Genomic DNA, 25,753 nt, shown 5'->3' on the forward strand with positions numbered 1-25,753 from the left:
GTCTTAAGTCTTTTTAATCTTGCACAATCTGTCAATGACAGATGGGACTACAACAGCACATCCTAAAGCAAACACTTTAGTCTACATCTGTCTAAACGATTCAAGGTTATGTAAAGTTAGAAAGAAAAACTTTTATTATTTTCATATGCTTTAACTATACAAAAACCAACTATCCTTGTTGGTAATACATATATTTCAAAACATGTTTTCTAAAATCTAATAATTGATTGCCACTGATCACACAGTTTGTTGTTAAAAAAATGTTTTCGGTAAGATCAATGTATATTTGCACTGCACAATGTTACACGAACAACCATTTGGAAATATGCATTTCTAAATAAAATGTTGTAATACTGTTACGGTTTCAGTAAAGAAATGGTATCAAGTATGGATCAAGGGTCATCCCGTGTTTTTATGTAATTTGTAAACTACTGTTTTGCAAAATCCAAATAAGTGGTAGACAATATATAATAGTTTTGTTGTATAGAGAGGTGAAAACTTCCATAAATGATTTCGAAACATAAAATGCACTCTAAATATTTGTATAAAAGTGGTAATGAGATTATTGACGCTCACAGAGAATTCAGGTTACAGATAACATACACGTAGCATATGTTTTCAATTGATCAAAGTGCCCATCGTGTTTCTAGTATAATTCGGATTTTCCTTTTTCCGTATCTTTGTTTTCCGCATATTTCCCTTTTTATCATATACTATTTCATTGTATATGGATATCAAAATTAATTATGTATTGTTGTTTATGAATGTAATTCACATTTTGTTTTTGTGTAGCGTAGTGATTTTAGAATTGTTTTATGATGATTTAAAAAATTTCTTTACTAGCCATTTCGATGTCAAACTGTCATCATTCTTAACTTGTTCAATCTTTTTATATAAATGATATAAAGTAAGTTTCATTAGTTAGACTGTTTATTTCTGAAAATCGGGCAATATCGTTTTACTTTCATCGGCGAACATCTCTTAGTTGCTTTTCTTACATTCAAATTAGTTGTTTCAACCTATGTCTGTAAAGTATAATGACAACTCTTATTTTTATTATTGTCAGAAGGAATTGATAATGCCATTTAAATCAACAAACATTTAATTATCCAAACAAATTCAACTACAAAATAATTAATTGAAATGAAATTATTGATTATCGTTGCTCAGAACCCATAGAGCTTGGCAAATCTCACAAGTCTTACATAACTGGAGAAATATATCATATGAGATTTAAAATCCGTTCAACACATGCATTTTACATTATCACGTGTCACCTAACTAGAGAAATTGATCATATGACATTTAAAATCCGTTCAACACATGCATTTTACATTATCACATGTCATATCAACACATGCATTTTACATTATCACGTGTCATATATAAGTTAACTGTATGTGTTTCTATCACGGTACCCTAGTCCCCTATCCATGGACAGCAAATATGTTCCGTTGCTGAATTTTGATTTCTTTGCGTTTTGTTTTCTGTCTTAGGCATGTTATGTTGTTAGGAAATAAAAAAAAAAACATCGATCTATAATTCTTTACATTAATACGTTTTATGCACAGAGCATATCATCATTTTTATAGACATGGATTACCTTAGCCGTATTTCGCACAACTTTTTGGAATTTTTTACCCTCAATGCTCTTCAACTTTGTACTTATTTAGCTTTATAAATATTTTGATATGAGCATCACTGATGAAGACGAAACGCGCGTCTGGCGTACTAAATTATAATCCTTGTACCTTTGATAACTATTTGGTATCAAAATATCCAATACATAGAGCAATGTAGAGAGCGAACACTGCATAAAGCATGGTCGAAATTTACCTGGTTTGTAATAACATGAGCAACACGACAGATTCAACATATTTGGAGCAGGATCTGGTCACCCTTCCGGAGCACCTGTGATCACCCACAGTTTTTGGTGGGATTCGTGATGCTTGGTCTTTAGTTTTCAATGTTGTGTATTGTGTTCTATTATATGTCTGTTTGTCTTTGTCTTTTTTACCCATGGCATTTTCAGTTTATGTCGATCTATGATTTTGACTGTCCATCTGGGATATTTTGCCACTTTCGTATTCTGTCTTGCTCATACACAATCCGCATACCTATCTAAAAGAGGGACGAAAGATACCAAAGGGACAGTCAAACTCATAAATCTAAAACAAACTGACAACGCCATGGCTAAAAATGAAAAAGACAAACAGAAAAACAATAGTACACATGACACAACATAGAAAACTAAAGAATAAATATCTAAATTGAACTATCTGGTACGATCACTTATTTCCAAAGCTTTTAAAACAAATATTTGATCTAATATTAGACATCAATTCCATTGTTAGCAAATTATAATAGCACATTGCTGTGAAATTTATATCTGATGAAAATAAGCGGGCGTTCAATATTTCTGTAAAATTACTCGACGTGTATTTCGTTCAGCACTGACAAGCATATTATCCGATTAAATTCTATGTAAATATTAGAATTTTCATAACGTTTATTGCCTTTTATTGCAAATATATATCGGTAGAAAAATCCATAAAGTTTGCGGAAACCATAGGAAGGAGAGATAAATCTTCGACTCATTAATAATTGACAAAACTCGTTCTTCCCCTTGTTTGAGAAGATCTTTTGATAACAAAATATTTTTTCATCAGCTATTTTATACGCTTGAACAATTTATCTGTAGACACCTTTATATCTTCATCAGAAACAGACAAAGGTCCTTCATAAAAACTTGTTTTGATAGATATTACAAAGATAATTCGAAATTACCAAGACAACAAAATTATAACAAAACTGTTCACAACAAGGTCCAGACTGCTGGTGGGTCTTTTCAGGGGACTAATTACTAGATTTTAAATACGACAATTAGTTCCGCTAAAATGTCAATAGCTAATTTAACATAGGCTCCATAAATAGTTCATACAAGTCATTCAATTACATTTGCTACAGTTGTCCAAAAGCTTAATTTACGAAAAACGTAAATCCTTGGTCAGAGAAACATATGTGAATCCTCGTCTAATGATTTATTATGGAGAAAATTTATTGCGAACAATTTAGTATTAATAACAGATGGGAACCACAAATTTATTTCTTTTAGTCAACCCTGAACCATCGTCAACAATGTAATTAGGAAAACTAATGTTGTTAACTTAGCCTTATACTATATAGCAAAATATCTTATCGGATTTCGTCATGTGACTACTCCTTGTGTAATATTTTTTATATTTAGTTCAAGTCAACATATTATTTTATCATATAGACAGACACATCATTTTTAAAGCTTCGACAAGATCTTCAAGTGCTTCGTTATCTGAACTTCACCATTAAAATCAATGACTTTCTTTTCATTTAAAAACATATTTTATCATGGTTGCAGATTGAATAATATGTAGTTGTAATTGGCTTTTAGTGAATACTTGGGTTTTTTTTTTTTTTTTTTTTTTTTTTAGAGGATACTCACATTCTCAAACCTTGACAGTTATGGATTTAGAATTTTCAAGGTTTCAGTTTGACAGTAAAACAAAAAGAGTTGATACCAAGGGTTTTTTTGAAGCTGGAATTATTAAACAACTTTTGAGTTCGACGCATTTCCGTCCAAATCTTTGGTTTTAGTGAACATCATTCGTGTGTTTAAGGGCGTTGCCACTTCCGTTCCAATGTTGAGCGAGTATAAACTATAAAGCTATGTTGCTCGAATAATCGGCAAATTGAATTCTCATAATTGTCTTTCAGCACTGCTGTCATTAGGGAATTGTAATTAAGTACCTACTGACCTACAGAACAAACAGTATTTCTAGTTTATCCTGCACAATGACTATCACTAAGATGCTTGATGACCGATTATTGTGCAGGGATACAGGCGATCCCATCTATTTGGTAAATGACGTCATAATGGCGCGCATAATATTCCTAAAAGTTTTGCCGAATACAGCTAAGGTAATCTATTCCTGAGGTAGAAAACCCTAAGTATTTCAAAAAATCAAAGTTTTGTTAACAGTTAATCTATAATTATGAACATATCAATGATAACTCAAGTCAACACAGAAGTGCTGACTACTGGGCTACACAGTGCTCCGATGGAAATATTGAGATCATAATTCCATATAATCTTACGCATTCTGTCATTGACAGATGAGACTACAGCAGCTATTCGTTAACAATTTTTAATATGTGTTGGTGCATTTTTCTGTGATGAGTATTCGTGTGTGTGTTTGTGCTGTATTTCTGTCACGCAGTGTTGTCATTTTAGCGATGTTTATTAGCATTGTTATAAAAGTGGGAGATTTGGCTTGCCATAAACCCCTGTTCAACCCGTCAGTTTGTCTTTAAATCTCTTGTTCCAAGTCATAAATAAGGCACTTGTTATCAAAAAGTTCGTTTCTATGAATGTTAGCGTTTATTTTTGTTGCAATTCAGTTTTCCTGTTGTTCCTTTGTTTTCCTCTTATAGTTGATGTATTTTCCACGGTTTGAGTTAGTAACCCGGATTTGGTTTCTCTACATCGATTAATGACTTTGGAACACTGGTATACTACTGTTGCATATTTTTTTTCTTCTGCAACTGCTGATGCAACATCTGTTTACAAGATTGAAGATATGTTTGAGCCAATCATGGTATCGTTTTGTGTTTTTAAGTAAACAGTCATTCCCAAAAGAAGATTTATATAAGTAAACACGAAACAGAATATATGATCTTCCACGTCTTGTGTGTTTAAACTATACATAGCGTGTTATTTTGTTGTGGTAGTGAGAAGAGTTGGGCGCTACCAATCATGTTTAACCCCGACACACTCTATATATGCCTGCTTTTGTATAACCTTGTACTTGATTTCGGTCTTTATGATCAATTTAAACTGAAAAGAAATATATTCATAAAATGGAAGCAATCCACAATTTTGTACTGACTTCGTGCTGTTGAATATGTTGTGCCTTTTGTGGTTAGTTAATTCATAAATCCCACGCACTATTCATTTACCTTCCTTCTTTGTATATAGAATTCTCTGATGAGCTGCTCCCACATTAATTAACGATTATTATCATTCAATAAAAAGAATTATTAAGAAAATGATTTGACAAACACGTGTATATTAGCACATAGACTCTTATTTGCAGTGGAACATTATTCTATTAAACAAACAACTGTTAGATGGTCCAGAAAATCTATATAACTTTTTTTTAATTTTAAATTGGTTATCATGACTAGAAAATGCACTGTGCAAAATCCTTCATACTAAATTCTGTCATTAAACACATTTTATATTTTAATTATAATTAAATGCGGTTCCTTTAACCAACATGCGTAATAAATCCCAAGACTTTACACCGGTTTTTTTTAAATTTCATTTAATGAAAGCTAGTTGCCTATAATTAAATTAATAACTAACAGTGTTTCGGGATTTTTAGCTTATACTATTAAAGCATTGGTCCCTTTTCAAAAGTCTCCCAACTATTTCCTTGATTTAGCAAGGTATTCTTTGATATTTTTGTTACAAAATCTGTGTAAAATCCTTCATACTAAATTCTGTCACTAAACACATTTTATATATTAATACTTTTCGTAAATACGTAACAAGTAAGTCTATGTGTATTGTTGCTGCACATCTATATGAAACAGCAAACATGTATACTGACTACATCTTTGTTACTTGTTTGGTTTTTTTTTTGTTTTTTTTTAGGTATTCAACCTCTTATTTTATTATCTTTATATTTGTTTCTTTCAGTTGGAAGATATATCATGTGTTGTTGTCTGTAAACAATAAACTTCTCATGTTCACATAGGAGACGTTTCACATACATGTATGTATGTACATTGCATATGAGAACAACTTTACAGAAAATACAATTTTTAATGATATAACAAGTTAGATAGCTCATTTGGTTTTGGTGGGTTGATTGTATTTCAAACGGATAACCTTTGATAACATGTAATGATTTACCATTTCAACCACTATTAAGTTAAAGCAAAATAATATAAATTGGACAATACAATAATCTTGTTCGAAATTCGTCCTTCAATACAAAAGAGTGTGAATTGGGTCTAAAGAATATAGAAAAATGGATAAAAAAAAATAAAGATAATTTGACAAAAAATAATATGCGGTGCTTAAAAATAAAGAATAGGAAATAATAGTGTTAAAGAATAAAGCATGCAGAATAATTGTGTGAAAAAATAGAGCATAGCGAGGAGCTACAAAATACTACAGAATATAAGGAAGTTCTAAAAACGAGAATAAAGAAAAATGGATTGTTCAAAATAATAATTAATTGGATGTAACTAAATAATGAATAGAGATATATAAGGTGTTAAAAAGTACTTATAGAGATAAATCAGGGTGTTAAAACATAAAGAATAGAGAATAATCAGGACAATATTTAAAGAATTATGATAACTTCCACAAAAATTAAATACTACAGAAAACCCACCAGATCCTCATAAACATCCATAAGTGTAGGCACCATATTGTATTATTCTTTTTTAATATTTGATTGCTGGTATGTTACTGACGGATGAGATAAAAATGCAGAAATACAGGTATTTCAGTGTCACTTTTTAAGTATATCCTAAATTATTGGGTTTAGATAAAAAAAAAAATATATATATATATATATATATAACAAAGATATATGTTAATTTGTCAGTTAAATTATTCAGAATTCACAACAATAAAATTGATGGCTTAAGCGTCATCATAAGGTATAGTATGTTTTTTTATATAGCTTAGAGTCTATTTCTTTGAGTTGTTATTTTTGGTTCGTTGGTAGGTTTCCAAATATTAATCGAACGAAGAAACAATAAAATAAAACAAAGTCTATTCTTCATTGTAGGATAAGTTATTTTCTATGTTTTTTTAGAACAAATATTTGATTTATCATTAGAAATAAATCCGTGTCTCAGCCAACTTTGATTGTATATTGTTGTTTAAGTTCTATCTGGTTGGACCATGTCGGCGTTCAATATTTCTATAACATTACACTAGTTATTTTTATTATCACTGACAACCGTATCATCCGATAAGCTTCTAAGTAAACATTACATTTTCATAACGTTTATTGTCTATTATAGCAAATATACATTGGTAGGAAATCCATAGTTTGCGCATGCGGAAACCTTAGAACGATAGATGATTATCCGACTCATTATAAATTGACAAAATTCTGTTATTTCAGTTGATTGAGACGATAACCATAACATAAGTCTGTATTTGGAGCTTTTTTTGTTGCTGTATGATTAACCTATTTATTTAATAACAGACACAATATGATAGGAGGGTTTTGGAATATTAAAAATTATTTTATAAAAAATAGCATTCTACATTGTAACGTTATAATTTTATAAGCATAACAAACTTAAGTCTACAAAAGATGCATCATTGCCAAATGCAGCTGAGGCATATATTCCTTCGGTTTATAAAAAAAATCCTAAGTATTTCAAACAATTATAATTTTCATTAAAGCATAAATTTATAAATATGACAAAATTAAGTACTATTCAGGTTGTCGTTTTGTTTATTTTCTTTGGTTACATCTTCTCACATCAGACTCGGACTTTTCTTGAATGGATTTTAAAGTGCGTGTTTTTATGCATTTACTTTTCTACATTGGCTAGATGTATAGGGGAAGGGTTGAGATCTCACAAACATGTTTAACCCCGCCGCATTTTTGCGCCTGTCCCAATTCAGGAGCCTCTGGCCTTTGTTAGTCTTGTATTATTTTAATTTTAGTTACTTGTGTACAATTTGGAAATTGTTTTTATCGATTGTTGATACTTCAGGCAAATACTAGAACGTGCCTGCAGCTTTGGCTAAACATTCAAAATAATCATTATTAAAGTAACACCACCTTCTCAATTTTCAAAGGGAAACATATTGATTTGAATAGATGGAATGATAGTTTTCAAATTAAAATTGTTATTAAACTGCGTTGTAATTTATTGATTTTACAGTATCATATCGTGTTACTCTCTGTTTCAATGTAGATTTTAATTTGGAAAGCAGGACTTTATTAATTGCATTTACAACCAATTCTTTTTGGCATATTTCTCGGTCATTTTGTCCTCAAACCCATAGTAAGGATTGAAAACAAAAACGTTAATGTGATTCGGGTGGGACGTTCAAAAAGATGGACTCAAATTGTTATATAATAAGCGGGCAAACACATATAAATGAGTTGAGAATCTAAGACATTGTAACGATCAACTTATTACAGAGGATTTTGTTCATTGAAAGTTTAATCGTGTTGTTAGTGTAATAAGTTTTAATGTTTATTCGAAGCGTTATCATACGTAATTGACATAAAATATTAAGTGTTTTTTTCTACAATAGAAAACGGTTTTATTATTTGTTTTGTAGATAAACGCAAAGTTGACATTTTTTTTCATCTCACTTGGTTTTTTTTTTTGGTTGTTGTTGTTAGATACCTTTTGGTCATATCAAAAGACTTGCAGTTTTGAAGTAGTTTTACGTATGTATACATGTATTATACTAGTCACTTTTGGGCTCTGTATAGCTTGCTGTTCTGTCTGAGCCAATGCTCCGTGTTGAATACCGTACTTTGACCTATGATAGTTTACTTTTACAAATAGGGATTTGGATGCAGAGTTGTCTCATTGGCACTCATACAACATCTCCTTATATCTATGTAGTTCTTTGGTTTTCAACTTTTGATATCACGGTAGCTTCAAGTTGGTAAAGTGTATGAATGACCACTTTCATAGGAAAACAAAATTACCCGTTTAGTATATTGAATGCTCTCTTATGCAATGATAGAAATATGTTGAAGCGTTCAGAAATATTTAAATTAATACATTTTGTCATATAAACAACGCAGCACCCTTCTGTGACAAGTTTATTTTGGCATTTACCAGAAACGTGGACTAATAGTAAGCACCCTTAAACATTTGACATAATGCGAATTATGTGACTTTTGTGCAACGATTACAATCATTAAATGAAGTTAATGTTTTACTTAATGAGCGTTTGTATCGCAAAACCTAATTGTACTGTTCAATAGAAAAAACCTTTTAGACATTTGACAGACGAAAATTAGCAACTCAGCAGTAAAGAATTCACTAATAATGTCGAATGATAAATAAAATAATGGTTTTTACACGTTTTTCCATTTTAACACACATTTATAAATTGTATTTGAAATTATCTTTTTGACTATCATCACCATGGCTGGGATAATTTCAACATTTCAACATACTAGTAGTACTATTTGTTTTTCTCTTTGTTATTTTCAAATGTGAATTTTCACTCCTTTGAAGCATAATGAAGTGATGTTTGCATAAAGATATCAAAAACAATGAGTAGAAATAAACCTTTACAAATTTGAAAGCTTCTCTCATATATTTATGAAACCTGATTGAGATTACAGTTATTCTAGATCGTCTAGGTCAAAATTTAAATGAGTTATTTATATGGTTATTACTCGTTATACATTGCTAATTATTACTATAATATTGATATACAATAATGTCTGTATGGCTTCCTTGTAGATGAATGTTATCATGATATCTTAATTATAAACATAATGACTATTTCATTTGATGTCTGTAACATCAGACAAATTAAGCAACTTCAACAAAGAACTTTATATTAACTTTAACAGTATAAAAAAATATAAACTGAGGGTAGTTAACGGGGGTGCTTGCAAGGAAAAAACGTGAAATAAGACATCATTTCACGTTAAACGTGAAATAATTTCTGTCATGAACTTTGCACGAAAAATAAAAACTTTGATGTGAATCTTTTGTAGCTGAGTCACCGTCCTTTTGTATATATAAACTCACTGTTTTACATGATATTCCCTATATAGTCATGAAAGTATACACATTTATGATATAAATGATTTGCGGCTTTTAAAAAAGTATTGACCAATCTTCTGAACTTTTAAAAGGCAAATAAAGGAACAACATCATAAACCCTTTCCGCCTTATCACAAAAACAAAGTTCAATCATGGAAATTTTTGTCTTGACGATCCCTGCCTAGTATTTGAAATTTATTTGAAATATACCGAGCACGCAAAATAAACTCCACCCTGACACTTACCGGCTTCCGTAAAAAAAACAGTAGTTTATTATTATCACATAAGCAACACGACGGGTGCCACATGTGGAGCAGGATATGCTTACCCTTCCGGAGCACCTTAGATCACCCCTAGTTTTTGGTGGGGTTCGTGTTGTTTATTCTTTAGTTTTCTATGTTGTGTAATGTGTACTATTGTTTTTCTGTTTGTCTTTTTCATTTTTAGCCATGGCGTTGTCAGTTTGTTTTAGATTTATGAGTTTGACTGTCTCTTTGGTATCTTTCGTCCCTCTTTTATTGAAAATGAACATAAATATTTCTTTCTAAACTGTCTTCTTTCGACCCTCTCAGAACTATTGTAATCAGTATATATATCATGTAGAAAAAGCGTTATTCGTCAGATACGGATAATTCAATTTATCATCCGTCTACTCGCCCTTGGACGTGTCTGCTATTCATATATATGACCAACCGCCAAAGTTAACGTATACTTCCTCGTTCCATTCTCTAATGTCGGAAGAAACAACTTCAGGCGACCATATTACTAGTTTAACAATTAGGGTATAAAAACGGATGAGATGAATAAATACTTATAAATAATTTGACGAAGTATTCGGAAATTAAAGTTATCTTTCATTGATAATTCGTTCTCGTCGAAAATGTCTTTTCTCTCTGTCCTTGATGATAAAAAAATTGATATTTGTCACGGAATGATAACGAATAAGAGCTTCAATATTTCTCTTTCCTAGCGTGTTGTCGAAAGTTATACGTATGGTGTAAGATTAAAAGATTTATTTGATTGAATTATTGTGGATTCCCAGACGCCATACATCAATAACGATGCTTGAAATGATTTATACAGAAAATGTAGGTTATTAGATGAGTTTACTTATATTTCTGCTCAAGGACGTTATAATAATTGAAGAAAACAAAATGGACAAATGTTCTTTCGTATATGATAATAACAGCAAAAAACAATTTAATATATTATTATTAAATATAAGAAGATGTGTAAAGATTGTCTACGAGACAACTCTCAATGCATCCAAATCACAATTTGTAAATTAAGCCATTATAGAGCAAAGTACGGTCTCCAACACGGTGATCGACTCACACCAAACAGCAAGCTAAAGGGCCTCACAAATATCACATGTAATTGAGTAAACCTGATTCCCTTTGTTTATAACTTCCCTACACGTAAGCTTCACGGGAGTAACACTGAAGACCCTAGTATGCAACATAGGAAGGCATGAATCATAGACATAATAACATGGCAATATTCTTCATTCGTGCCAAAACACGTTATTAGTAGGTCTAATGAGGTGGTGTCTTTATTTCTGGATTCTTTCTTCATGTCATTTTTCTCCAATACTGTATTGCTTTCCCTTTGCATGCCATTGCTAACTATCACGTCTTTAGTATTTTTTTGGTGCCCATTTTCTATATTTTTTTGCCAATTGTTCACCATTCTTTAAACCCATTTTAACATTTTATAATGTGTCTAAATGGCAATATTCTCGTACATTGTATTATGTATTTCAATTTATCTCTTAACAAGGAAAAGGGTAATAAACTTTAGTTTTAGTACTTTATTGTAACCTTTAAATGGATTTCTACTTACCACAAAAATTCAAAAAGCAATTAGTTTTGACGACGTTATTTCTATTGCTTGGATACCATTTTGACATTATAAGATACAGTTTTAATAAATGTAGAAGTACAATTATAAAACTTATATACTAACAAACGGTATACAGTTCTGAAAACTTGCAAGTTTGCATGATGTTAGAAACACGTCATTCCCTCTTTACCTCCTTTGGAATTCCACATGACATTTAAAATTGTTTCGACCTGTGATATGCTATACTGATTTGTAAGATGATGATTAAAAACACAATTACTTTAATCCGTTAGCTACAGCTGTCTAGTATTATTAGTTCACAAAGCAATTCGCTCCATTTAAAATAATGTGTACCATCTTACACAGATCTACAAATCTTTACGGTTTATGGGGGGCTCTCTCATGTGAGGTGCTTATTTTGTTTCTATATATAGATTGATTTCCTTAAAAAAGCATTCAAAAGAGTTATACACATACATACTGATTCAAACAATGTACAATAAAATTGAGAATGGAAATGGGGAATGTGTCAAAGAGACAACAACCCGACCATAGAGAAGACAACAGCAGAAGGTCACCAACAGGTCTTCAATGCAGCGAGAAATTCCCGAACCCGGAGGCGTCCTTTAGCTGGCCCCTAAACAAATATATACTAGTTCAGTGACAATGAACGCCATACTAAACTCCAAATTGTACACAAGAAAGTAAAATTTAAAAAATACAAGACTAACAAAGGCCAGAGGAGAAGTATATAAAAACACGTACACACTATAAAATAAAGAAGATGTGGCATGATTGCCAATGAGACAACTTTCCACAAGAGACCAAAATGTCACAGACATTAACAACTACAGGTCACCGTACGGCCTTCAACTATGAGCAAAGCCCATACCGCATAGTCAGCTATAAAAGGCCCCGATATGACAATGTAAACGATTCAAACGAGAAAACTAACAGCCTTATTTATATAAAAAAAGAACGAAAAACAAATATGTAACACATAAACTAACGACAACCATTGCATTACAGGCTCCTGACTTGGGACAGGCACATACATAAATAATGTGGCGGAGTTAAACATGTTAGCGGAATCCCAACCCTCCCCCGTGGGACAGTGGTATCATAGTACAAAATAAGAAAGAACTATAAAAATCAGTTGAAAAAGGCTTAACTCATCAGATGGACAAAAATACAAGTAGACGTGGCCGGGTACTTGTACATCCCGACAACAAAAAGACACTAGGAACAGATCTGAGAGTACTCGTAGTAAACTGACAGCTAGTTCAAAGCCACTAACAACTAATTTAAAAAAATGCATTTTAAACTAAACTATCAATCCGTACACATCCAACATCCAATGGATTTATTGTATAGACGTCATAAACAGTCAGAGAAAAACATGACCTTGTGCAATGCCAAGTTACAGGTATCGACAGATTGTAGATCCATGAATGTGTATATGTATATAACATACTAGTAATATTTTATTTTTGTTTGCTTTTAATTTACTGATAACAAAATCAATATGTATACCAATAAAACAATATTCAATGATCTTATTACAGTGTTGAATTGGTAACCTTTTAGAATAAGTTTATTTAAAGGAGCGATAAGTTTACAAGGATCATTTCTAAATTTCCGGGCAAGGTTAACAACATTTCCGTAAAAATGAGAATGTGCTATCCCGTTTGAAATAAGTTTTCTACAGGTACAACCAAACTTCGAAACCAACTCTTTATATGTATGGAAAAATTTAGTAAAGGTTTTAAGTAATTCATGGTAACGATATCCCTGGTTTAATAATTTACCAGTAATACATAGATTGCGTTCGTTAAAATCAAAAACATCACAACAGACATGGGCATAGCGAACGAGCTGTGAAATATAAACACCGTAAGATGGTGCCAAAGGATCATGATCATCTAAAAATGGAAAATTAACAATATGTCGTAAATGTTAGTGTGGAGTTTCCCGTTTAAAACCGAAAAATCTAAATCCAGGAAAGGACAGTTATAACTGTATAAATTTGATTTATTTAAAGTAAGTTCCTTGGGGTAAATTTCTGCAGTATATTGAGAAAATTCTTGATTATTTAACGAAAAAATATCATCAAGATAACGGTAAGTGTTGTTGAATTTATCAATTAAATGTAAGTTTATACAAGATGCAGATTCGGGTCTAGGATTTGGGAAAAAAGGGGGTCCTAGTTAGCTAACCTTTAAATTTAGACTTATTCTTGTAAACAGTATATGCATTTATCATAATTTGAAGCTCCGTAATGGGAGTCAGGCAATCTAGCCCCGTCTGAATCCGCCTCTAAGAGGGGCATAAGGTTTTCTTGCATTTAAAATCGCCCATGGAGAATTTGAAAAGTTGGCAGGTATGCTTCTTCTACACATACGTGTATTTTTTTAATAGACACATGTAAGTGGAATAAGAACGTGCTTCTGTAATAAGTACGTGTTACTAAAATAAGCACGTGTTTCTTGAATAAGTACATGTTTCTGGAATAACCACGTCTTGTTTAAATAAATAAGTGTAACTGAAATAAGCACGTATTTCTGGAATAAGCACACTAAAAAAAATCATCTTTTAAAATATCACGTGTTACTGAAATAACCTATCTTCAAATTAATCCTCATTTCAATTACATAATTCTATTTCTTTATCAATATTGCAACTGCCAACATGCAATGCAACTAATGCAGAATATGATGTTTGTTCAAACTATTTGCAAAGATCTTTAATATAATTAATTTAGAGCTATGCCTTAATGCAGTTCTTGTTACCATCAACGTTAAAATTTCAATTTCCTAAAAGAAATCCATTAAATAAATTCGGGAATGTGCTTCTGATATTATTAGATTGTTTGTATTAGTCCTGGAAGGCATAAAATTCAATTAATGACAATCATTCGAGACTTCTTACGACTGTTCGATAGTATTTACGTTCTGGTTTTGGTCATTATTAAGTTATTGCATTGAAACTGGAGAGTTTAGAAAACCTCAAATTGTTAATGATTAGAATGTAATTAACGTTCTAGTACCATTTGTATCCCACAGACTGTTAACTAGATTGCATTTTTTTCTTTTTGATGATAATGTATATGTACGTTCTTTCATTAAAAGTTATTGAACAACTCCGTTTCTTAACCAAGATAACTATTATATTGACCTTATTGTAATTCAAATGTACATTTGTAAGTTGTCCATCAATTTAAACGAATTCAGCAAATTAATCTCTACCACTGTAAGCATTGTGGTTGACGACCATTCTATAAAATTCGTATTAAGATCATTCTAAACCAACATGAACAGAATTGTCCCTGATTGTGTCCTAATAAATTACCCCAAGGGTGACTGGGGAATAGAAATATGGTCACTTGGTCTTCTTCCGACCGGCAGTAAAACGCTTGCCGAAGTGGGGAGACCGTTTGGCTGTGCGGGATGTATCAAGTTCGCAGTCACGTCCGGTCAGATTGGGGACGTTAAATCCGATGCCTCGTGTAAAGACAGTGCCACTCTCTTTGCACGTTAAGAACCCTTGCAACAACTCTTTGAGGGGCAAAATTTCTGTCCCTTTCCAATATACCCTCATTTTCCAGTGGCAGTCCACATTTCCCCAACCATCATCCCAGATGGCCTATATTGTGACAAGACCTACCTATTGTATTTTATATTTGTGAACTTGTTCTCGTCCTGAATATGCATGAAATATTTGCCACTGGACGTTCAGCAACCAACAAATCAAACAATCAATCAATCAATCCTAAGAAAATATACATTTACTTTCATTAGCATTTTGGTTTTGGTTAAAATACGCTCTTATCTATTTTCACTATAGTTACGCGAAATTTGCACAGATCTCGTAAGCATGCAGTTTCCAGCCTTTTTCGGGATTTTAAAATTCGGTTACATATTCAGAATACACCATTATGGGGTTTGTACGTCAACAACATATTTTAATCCTGCGGATTTTGAACAAAGCCTGAAAAACTTTAAGATTGACTGGGATGAAATGGTATATATAAAAAAATGAGAACTTTCATTTATTTAGATAACTTTATTTGCAATCACTGTAACAGTAACAAGTTCTCCTATCATCCTACGTGTATATACTGACTCTTTTGCACTGAAGAAAAACATGACCAATTATAATGTTGAAAGTACCAAAAAGATCAAATTGATAAATCTATTTTCAAAGCATATTGACAAATATGTTTGTCGTAATACGCATTTCCGGTTGTAAACTAATCATTCAGAATTCTATACGTGACATACCGAAGATCACGATAGTACGGATAATGATTCACGTCACATGCTGCAGCAGACGTAGTCTGTTTCCCGGTCGTGATTGAAATTATTGACATTAATATTTGTATATTCCGAAGGCATACTGAATGTTGTACGGAGGGGAACAACCTACAGCAGACGATACTACGGATAATATAACTAAGAATATAATACGTTCAAAGAAAGTCTCCCTTTATTCTCCCGACCTAAGTAAGGAAATACTTCTCATTAAAATAATTTGGTCTGCCTTACTGCAATGCATAACAATAAAGAATAACCATGGCAACTAAATTGTTGATTAACTTACATTTATCAAAGGATATTTATCCGGTTCGATGATGAATGCGAAGCAAGCAAAGGTCATGTGTACAATTACTAAGCCATGCCAATAGAGCTGTAAGAATTGAACATCTAGAATGATTAACTTGAAATTAATCTAATATTCTCGTCTATTTTTATTTTTTTTCATCGAGATGTGTATTAAAAGCAGAAACCTTGTCCTTTTCTAAATTGTCGTTGAATATTTGAGATGCATACTTCTTTTTCTGAGAAATTTGTATATGACATGAAAGTGGTTTAATTTTTTCCTTGTCATTTTCCAGCCAATATTAAATTTTTACAAGTCTAGACATAAGAAACGTCAGTTGCCTTCAGGTCCCGGAGAGGTAACAACCGAATAACAGCCAGTAACTCGATACTGATGTAACAACATTAAAATAACTATAATAATGTTGTCTTTTACAATTTGTGTTGTTTTGTTGCTGTCTCGATACCATGTACTCCACACCTGTTCTTGTCTCCAGGCTAAGATCTCTTGTCAATTTGATCCTGATACTAAAAGCAAGAAATACTGATGCAGATCGGAAATTCAAAAGGCTGTCAAAAAAATTTGTTCACATAAAGCTTTGGTTGAAACTCACTTACCAACCAAAATGTATAAATGACTGTAATGTACGTATATCCCTCCGTATTTTGGAGCTACCATAGAGAGCTGCTAGAGTACAGTGGAATCTTCAACCAGAGATGTGGTTGTCGTCTAAATATACTAATGATATCCCCGGCATATAACTGCCACTGTCATGTTTAATTGAGTATACTGTATAAGAATTTCTATATTTCATAATTATAATCATGATAATTATAACATTTCCCTATAATGATAAAATTGTAATTTGCACGAATGACATTTTGAAATTAAACATGTACAAATATTGCGCACGACTACTTATTTTACAAATACAATAGTTGAGACGAATGCCTAGGGACTCAGATCAAAAGTACGATAGTTCATCTATGTCTCCAAGTGGCAATTTACATGGAAATAGACTGATAAATAGGAAATTCTTTCAAATCGTTGTCTGTTTTAATAATCATTCCAATATTATTGCCCAATGTTGTCGTCTTACCATTGATGCAATTTGCTAAGGGTCTTGTCTTTATTTTACGTCGATTATTCGGTGAGTTTTTTTAACCCTCCGACTCAAAAACAAACCATTGCTACATATTATATACATATATACGTGAATTTCCCTTGACTACACTTGATATGTCAATTTTCATTTTCTGACAATATTGACATATTGCCACAATTTCATTACTGAATTGTGAATTATTAACAGCTTTTACATGGAATTGTCAATACTTTTTTTAAAATTCGAATGAATAACAAATTAACTCATATTACACGACGCCATTACTATTTTATCAAAATGAAATTGCATATTATGATTTTGCCATCGTTCTCAGAAACTTAACTTACTCTTTCAACACATTTGAATCCCGAATTACGTTGGTTGATTTAATGACAATTGTGAATTTCTAAAACAAGTCTGTGTTGATTCCCTATGCGATATGGTATAGCTCAGTGCAGAATGGTGATCTAAGTTTCTTTCAGTACATATAAGTCATATCGGACTATTGCGGATGGTTGTCCTATTAAATAATACGAAATCCTTATTCTTTTAAATACACTTTTTCTTTTGTACCCTCGAGACATTGTGAAAACTTCATACATATCAAAGATACCAGGATTGAAATTTTGTATTTGCACTAACCGCACGTTTCGTCTACAAAAGACCCACCAGTGATGTTCGAATCTAAAACAGTTAAAATGGCAAAATAAAGTACGACGTTGGAGAGCATTCAGGACTAGAAATTCCTACAAGTTTTGCCAAATACAGCCAAGGGGTTCAATTTTTAAAGTAGAAAAGCCTAAGTTTTTCAAAATTTAAAGTTTTGTAAAGCATTTTAAGGGATCCAAATTTGTAATAAGAGCAACAACTGAATTTGTTAAACCCATGACGCCATTGACGATTTGTAGGCATTTTCCTACTTCAAGACGGTTCCTAAATGGCTACAAGTAGCAAACAAAACAAGTATTAAAGGATATGCTCTACATTCTCTCTCTCTCTCTCTCTCTCTCTCTCTCTCTCTCTCTCTCTCTCTCTCTCTCTCTCTCTCTCTCTCTCTCTCTCTCTCTCTCTCTCTCTCTCTCTCTCTCTCTCTCTCTCTCTCTCTATGCATAGTGTCCATGCATGTTCGTAACGTACGCAATTGATTAAGCTTTTGCTTCATCCATAACCATTTGTACAACTGACAAAATAGACGAAAAATATAATAATTTATTCAAGATTAGTCAGAAGTATAGATTTTCAATTTACCAATAATTGGTCCCAGAGGTTTTTCGTGCATATTGCATATATATTGTTGTCAGAATACAATACAATTTCCATCTTTTATAAAAGAAAATCTAAATTGATCGCAAATTTGATCTGCTTTGTATTGGAGATTTTACTGAATGAGCTTTGTATACTTTTATAGTTTAAAGATTACAAGTAAAGCAAAAACGCTTTAACTATCGTATTTATTTACAGTTCTGTTTAAACGACAACAAAAAAGATTTTTTTCAACTAAAAATTCAAATATGTCAAGATGATTTATTTTTGTGTCTTAGATTCGTTTCGCAAAAAACATGATCGATTGTCATCTGCAGGTTTCTTAGTTCGTTGTCTGAAGGATCAACCTTGTAATGAATAGTTTATTGAGCAAAGCGTTATGCCTATAACTTTGAATACTAATGTTAATTATCACGTTTTAATTACCGTTTTCATATTTTATGATGTTTCTTAAGTTATATACTTGATCGTTAAGTTGGAGAGGTATACAGCTCGAATGTTTTCGATTAGTCTTATTAACCTATTCATCTTGGTACATTTCCAAGGAAAATTAGTTGTTCAATTTTGAGGAATAATATAACCTACTTAACAACGTTAACAATTACTAGTAGTCGGTTTGAAATGTCGGCTGCAACGTAACGAAGTATATTATTCAGGTTGAAAGTGTGGAGTTGGTTATCTCTAGACCACACAATGTTATTTGTGTTGGTTACCAATCTACCTTTAAAATATTTCATGTGTCCAAGCTCTGCTTACACGGATCTAAACACGTCCCATTCTACTTTCTGTGTTATAGGCTTTCTGAATCTTTTGGTTTTGACGGATAAATACACACCTGACCAGTTTGCAGACTGAAATTTCACGATTGGCTGATGTAATAATGATCAGTTAAGAAAGTAACACGGATCATTGAAAGCAAAGCTTAAACACAGTATTTGCCTTTTAAAGAGATTTGCTGTTTTGTAACAGCAAAATATTTTATATAATTTACAGTATAAGCATATCATGCTTATTTTGTCCAATTTCAGGTTATTACGATCGGCTATTCAACACAGCATCAGAAATGGACTTCAAATACAAATTGTTTGTTACCAATAATTACTGGATATTCTTAGTGGTAGTTGGATATATTCAATTAGTGGTCACGGCATCTTCTAATTGTCCGACATTCTTCAAACAAACAGGACGAAAGGACGAGGAAGTTAATGTAACAAAATCGAATCTACAAAACTGTGCACTATTTAATGACCTTGTCGATAAACTAGAGGCGCTCAATATTCTTATACCACGTGATACCTCTTGCTATTCATTATTGAAAGTAGGACAGACATTTGGACAAAAAGATCAAAACTCAAATTCTCAGACTTTCAGTGTCACATTCCATTTTCAGGAAAATTTCAAAACTGGAAATATACCAGATCAAACGTCGATTGACGCAACAATGTGCACCACTGGAAGTGTAACCTATCATGCTCAAGGGAGACAATCACATATTGAAAATGATACCAATAATGGAAATGATACTGTTGCCCTAGCAACGAGCATAAATGATGGAGATTCATCAGGTATGTTAATTTCATTAAAATCTTTTGTATTCGTGTATTTTTTAGTTTGTGAAGGCTGGTATAAAAAAATAAAGTATCGCCTAACATATTTTTTGTTCTTTATACATGTAATTTAGTTTTTTGTCAAGAAATAACAAATTTTCATTGGTACGGGATATGTTTCTTGCATCTTATCTTCATACATGTTGTTACCTTTTCCCTGCAAGTAGGGAACTATTCCCGTTAGACCTGGTACTTAATATTAGGACCAGGATAGTCTAGCAAAGCAGATAAACGAGATCATTTTTCCCTCTGAGATATACACAATTGTAGAGTTTAAATAAATCAAATTAAATACAAAAAAAAAAGACTTATACATAAGGTTTGAGACACAGTGACCAATTAAAAATAAATCTCAAAATAATAAAATAATAAAATTACAGTATCGTGGTTTTGACTATGTTCGACAAACTAAGCTCAATTATCTAGAACAATGTCTATTTCGAAACGTATTGCTAAAAGCAAACTAAATATTACTAGTATGTTATATACATATACACATTCATAGATCTACAATCTGTCGATACCTGTAACTTGGCATTGCACAAGGTCATGTTTTTCTCTGGCTGTTTATGATGTCTTTACACTAAATCCATTGGATGTTGGATGTGTACGAATTGATAGTTTAGTCTTAGATGCATGATTTGTTTTATTAGTTGTTAGTGGCTTTGAACTAGCAGTAAGATAACTGCGAGTACTCTCAGATTTGTTCCTACTGTCTTTTTTTTTGTCGGGATGTACAAGTACCCGGCCACGTCCACTTGTATTTTTGTCCATCTGATGTGTTAAGCCTTTTTCAACTGATTTGTATAGTTCGTTCTTATGTTGTACTGTTATACCACTGTCCCAGGTTAAGGGAGGGTTGGGATCCCGCTTACATGTTTAACCCCGCCACATTATTTAAGTATGTGCCTGTCCCAAGTCAGGAGCCTGTAATTCAGTGGTTGTCGTTTGTTTATGTGTTACATATTTGTTTTTGTTAAAAAAAAATTATAAATAAGGCCGTTAGTTTTTCTCGTTTGAATTGTTTTACATTGTCTTATCGGGGCCTTTTATAGCTGACAATGCGGTATGGGCTTTGCTCATTGTTGAAGGCCGTACGGTGACCTATAGTTGTTAATATCTGTGTCATTTTGGTCTCTTGTGGACAGTTGTCTCATTGGCAATCATACCACATCTTCTTTTTTACATATTATGAATAATATTAAAAAATATTGTATTTCACTTTCAGAATTGTAAGGAATTTTAATAATACAAATGAAAACTGAAATTACTTTTAAATTATTTCTTTTTTAGGTTTGAGCCATACACAAGTCGTTGTGATAGCAACTTGTTCTGCCGTCGTTGGAACATTTTTCATATTAGCAGCTGCATTGAGAATAAGGTATTTTATGTTTCATATTTTTTTGTTTGTTAAAAAGAGTGTAAGGAATGATGCATTTTGTACCTTAATAAAACCAACACGCAAATATCACACCACAAAACTATCAATATTCTCAACCGATAGGTACGTATTTTTGAATTCGCCGTTTCAGAATACACAGTAATATAAAAAAGAAGATGTGATATGACTGCCAATGATACAACTATCCACAAAAGACCAAAATGACACAGACATTAACAACGTTAGGTCACCGTACGGCCTTCAAAGCCCATACCGCATAGTCAGCTCTAAAAGGCCCTGATAAGACAATGTAAAACAATTCAAACGAGAAGCATTCTTGGTAATATTTCAAAAAGCATACACCAAACCAATATTGTGATTGGTTTAAAACGTGATAAAAAAAAAGAAGAGAGTTTGTTACTTGTCACTTGTTAATATAATTTTTTTTTATTTAAGGAATGACTGTAATATTTTTTCTGTCTATGAAGAAATAACATAAAAAATTTGGTGCACACTGAATAACGTGCGTAGCGGGTTATTTAACAGTGTGCCCCACATTTTTTATGTTATTTCAAATAGGCAGAAAAAATATTACAGTCATTTCTTATAAGTTAATTCTAATTCCATTTTAAACCGTAGAAAACCATGAAAAAACGTCGATGACGTCACGTCCACATGACTAAATTATGTCTATGGGCTCATAACAAAATAACGGCAGCCATGCAATCAGAACACCCGTTACATCCAAAATTAAATTATATATATGCTAAGTCTCAGGATTAAATTAGTAACCAACAATAATGTCGATGACGGTGACTATAAAACTTCTAAGTAAAACGACATCTTTTAAACAGACTGAATTTATTGAATAATGTTATTTAACAAGCAGCCATTGAATCGCAATCTCCATTATGTTATAAACAATTGTCAGGTTTATGACTAGAGTGACATATTATGCTAATAATAACTTTCGAGGCGTTAATTAATTTTACACTACTGCAGTAGACACTAGGCATTTTGTTGTCATGAGAAACTAATTTCAGCAATCCATAATGTAAATTCTCTATACTCATTTTGATATGTAAATACAAAAGAACTGACTACTGATAAGTTTGGGTTGGTTTAATTTCAACACTGAATCTATATTGCAATTATCGGACCACAGATGAATTATCACGTTCTGATTGGTTAAACGCCGTCACGTGGTGACCCCCTATGAGACCGTATGGGGTTAGTAAGTTTCATATGGGGTTCATGACGCGTTAATGGCGACGTAATCTTTTAATGTTGTTGTGTTTCATTGTTTATTTTTCAACAAAACGCCGCAGAAAAAGTCCAGCGTCCGATAAATTCGTTATCCGGTTAACTACTGCCCCCCCTACGGATCCATAAAGGGTGAATAAAATTCATAGGGGACTCGGCCTCCGGCCTCACCCCCTATGGATTTTACTAACCCTCTATGGATCCGTATTGGGTCAGTAGCGAACCGTATAACTTATATTATACAAAACTGTACTTTTCATATTACAGCGTTGATTACATATTGAAATAACGGACATTTTTGTAATCAACTGACAATAGCTAAATATCCAGATATAATTCATTCGTTGAAAAGAAAATTAATCCTAAAAGAGACATTTTAATACATGTTGTTTGTATACGATAAGCTGGCAGACAAAAGATTTGTAAGGATTGTTAGAGCTAATTTTCAAATGTATATTTTAAGCTGGGTTCACACATTCACGATGTTTACTGCCGTCCTTGACAGGACCATTCCCGATTAAAATTTGTCAAAAGTCTGATTAAGATCCTGTGAATCGTGGATGGAAATTCGATTTGTATCTTTCGCCAGGTAAAATTCGACCGAGTCTGTCACGACTGCGTCCCGATTCTACCGAATGTAATCCGACAGAGATCAGATAGTGACAAGACAGTGAACCGACGCTGACGGAAGTTATCCGTTCAAAAACTGTCGGCATAATCGGGATGATCAGGTACTGTCGGAACGTAATCCTATCACGGTCCGCTCTATCGCATTGCAAACGGCTTTGTCTGGTCTCAGTCGTATTGTATTCTGTTATTGTCGGGACTTCTCCAGATCATTCCCGTTCCACAGGACACCGTCCCGAATACACAGAACATTGTTAGGAATTCGATCCGATACAGCAGAATCTGTCACGACATAGGCACGATTGTAATCCGACTAGACAAAATCGGCTGAGTTTCCCCGAATGTTACGGGACGCACCTAACTGTCGGGGTGCTTTGCCGAACTATTCGGACCATTCCCGATTAGTAGGAATCTGTTACGAACTAAAACGACTGCGTTCAGACAATAATAGGACATTCCAGATAATTGAGGATACTAATCCGACTTTTTCACTTTTCGTGTCGTATCGCTGTCTGATCTCAAACGGGAGCAATAATCGGCAATGTGTGAACCCCGCATAAAGTAAGACTTTGGTCAACTTGCTTGCTTTGTTACAATCGTAATGGAATGACGTCCAAACAATCACATATACATGTATGTATAATATATGCAGGTTTAACTATGCCTATCTCTATTGTTTGCAGATGTGTCAATCTAAATTACAGTGTTTGAGCAAACGTTTAAACAACCAAAGCAAGTAAGCCAACCAAAGTCTTACTCTACATGCATTATGAATATAGGTCTAAAATGTATAAATAAGTTCAAAAATACTTTATATGTATGTATTTCCAAATTTCAGGATTAAGCAAGTCATACACAATATAATACATGTACAATGTCGACGGAAAATATAAAATGTATTTGTACGACCTTTGGAAACAAGACGAAAAAATAGACTCGCCGACTTTTCTCCTGTTTCATAGCGAGTACAAATAATTTGTAGTTCGAACATTAACTGAATGAAATATTCACAATACCGTGTCCTCAACATGGGAATAAAGCAAAGCATTATGGTTATACCAGTCCTGTCTTTTGTACAATAATTGGCTAATTGCAGGTGACAAAAAGAAAAATATCCCCTGATGGAGTGTAGTTGAAATATCTTGGTATGATTCAATGTTGGTAAAGTTCATATTAAGATGAACAACATGCTATCATAAACAAACAAATATAAATAGATAAAAACCAACAACAAAAAAGATCTGGGGAGATGAAAACAGTTCTTCCACCAGAGACATATATACACATCTCTGTTTCCACATTTTTCTGATTTCTCTGTCGTAAAGCTCCTTTCAGTAGACGATATGTATAAATTTTGAAATTGCTTCTTTAAGAAATTGTATGAAAAGAATTCGAGAAGACCAGCAAACCAGTAGACGATCTAACAATTATCGACTTCCTTTAGCAAAGGGCCCTAACTCTCTTGAAGGACATTCTCGAAAGTCTTCTGCAACACATAGTCAACAGGTAATAGTTTGGTTTTTAGAAGAAATGATAGGTTTTAATCAATTATATGTATGATGTTTTTATGGTTTAATGTGCATGTAAAATTGATTGAATTTGTATATCTGAACAATAACTTGTTGACCCAAAACCACAATTGATGAAGTTCGCTTGTCATGTTTTGGGATTTTTTGATAGATTTTCGGAATCCTCTGGTATATCCATTTGAATGCCTTAACAAAATTTGCCCATTGACCCCCATTTTTCTTTTTATAAATCTTTTACATGTATAATGATAAGGAATCTATAAAAGTATTATAAAAGTATTATAAAATTTTAATTATTTTTAATAGTTTTTGAAAACTTAAACTTGTCAATAATAAAGCTATGAAAAGTCAAGAGAGAATATTTTCCCGCCAAAATTTCAATGGCATATATATCGAAAACAAGCACATATATATTTTTTTGGCTTTGTTGATTCCTTTATTAATCCCCTATCAATGTAAACTATGTTTTGAAACTTTAATTATTTTGAAACTGAGAAGCGAGCTCCCTTAGTTAATGACCCCGCTTTTCGTTATTTTATTCTCTGCCTTCCTGATTTATTTCTTAGTTTTTATAGGGTGCAAATGAAAGAAGAGAGTGTAAATAGATTTTTAGATGTATTAATTTAACTATAATTCAATAGTTGCAAAAGTAACATTTGTAGTTTTTGGAACATCTTTTGACTTGTCCGTACCAGCATGGATGTGTTTTGGCTAA

The 25,753-nt window shown here is 32.5% G+C and overlaps 1 protein-coding gene across 5 annotated transcripts in view; it reads left to right on the forward strand.

Annotated features, from left to right (window-relative positions):
- Positions 1–25,753, forward strand: part of LOC139500012 (uncharacterized) — a 105,613-nt gene that overhangs the window by 76,278 nt on the left and 3,582 nt on the right. For all 5 annotated transcript variants that reach the window (XM_071288707.1, XM_071288706.1, XM_071288704.1 and 2 more), the window contains 3 exons: positions 19,660–20,196; positions 21,532–21,619; positions 24,883–25,015. In XM_071288707.1, the coding sequence (XP_071144808.1) occupies positions 19,695–20,196; positions 21,532–21,619; positions 24,883–25,015 (723 nt within the window). In that variant the 5' untranslated portion in view covers positions 19,660–19,694. The remainder of the gene's footprint in view (positions 1–19,659; positions 20,197–21,531; positions 21,620–24,882; positions 25,016–25,753) is intronic.

This window comes from Mytilus edulis, chromosome 13 (assembly GCF_963676685.1).
Source record: "Mytilus edulis chromosome 13, xbMytEdul2.2, whole genome shotgun sequence".
Taxonomy (NCBI): Eukaryota; Metazoa; Mollusca; class Bivalvia; order Mytilida; family Mytilidae; genus Mytilus; species Mytilus edulis.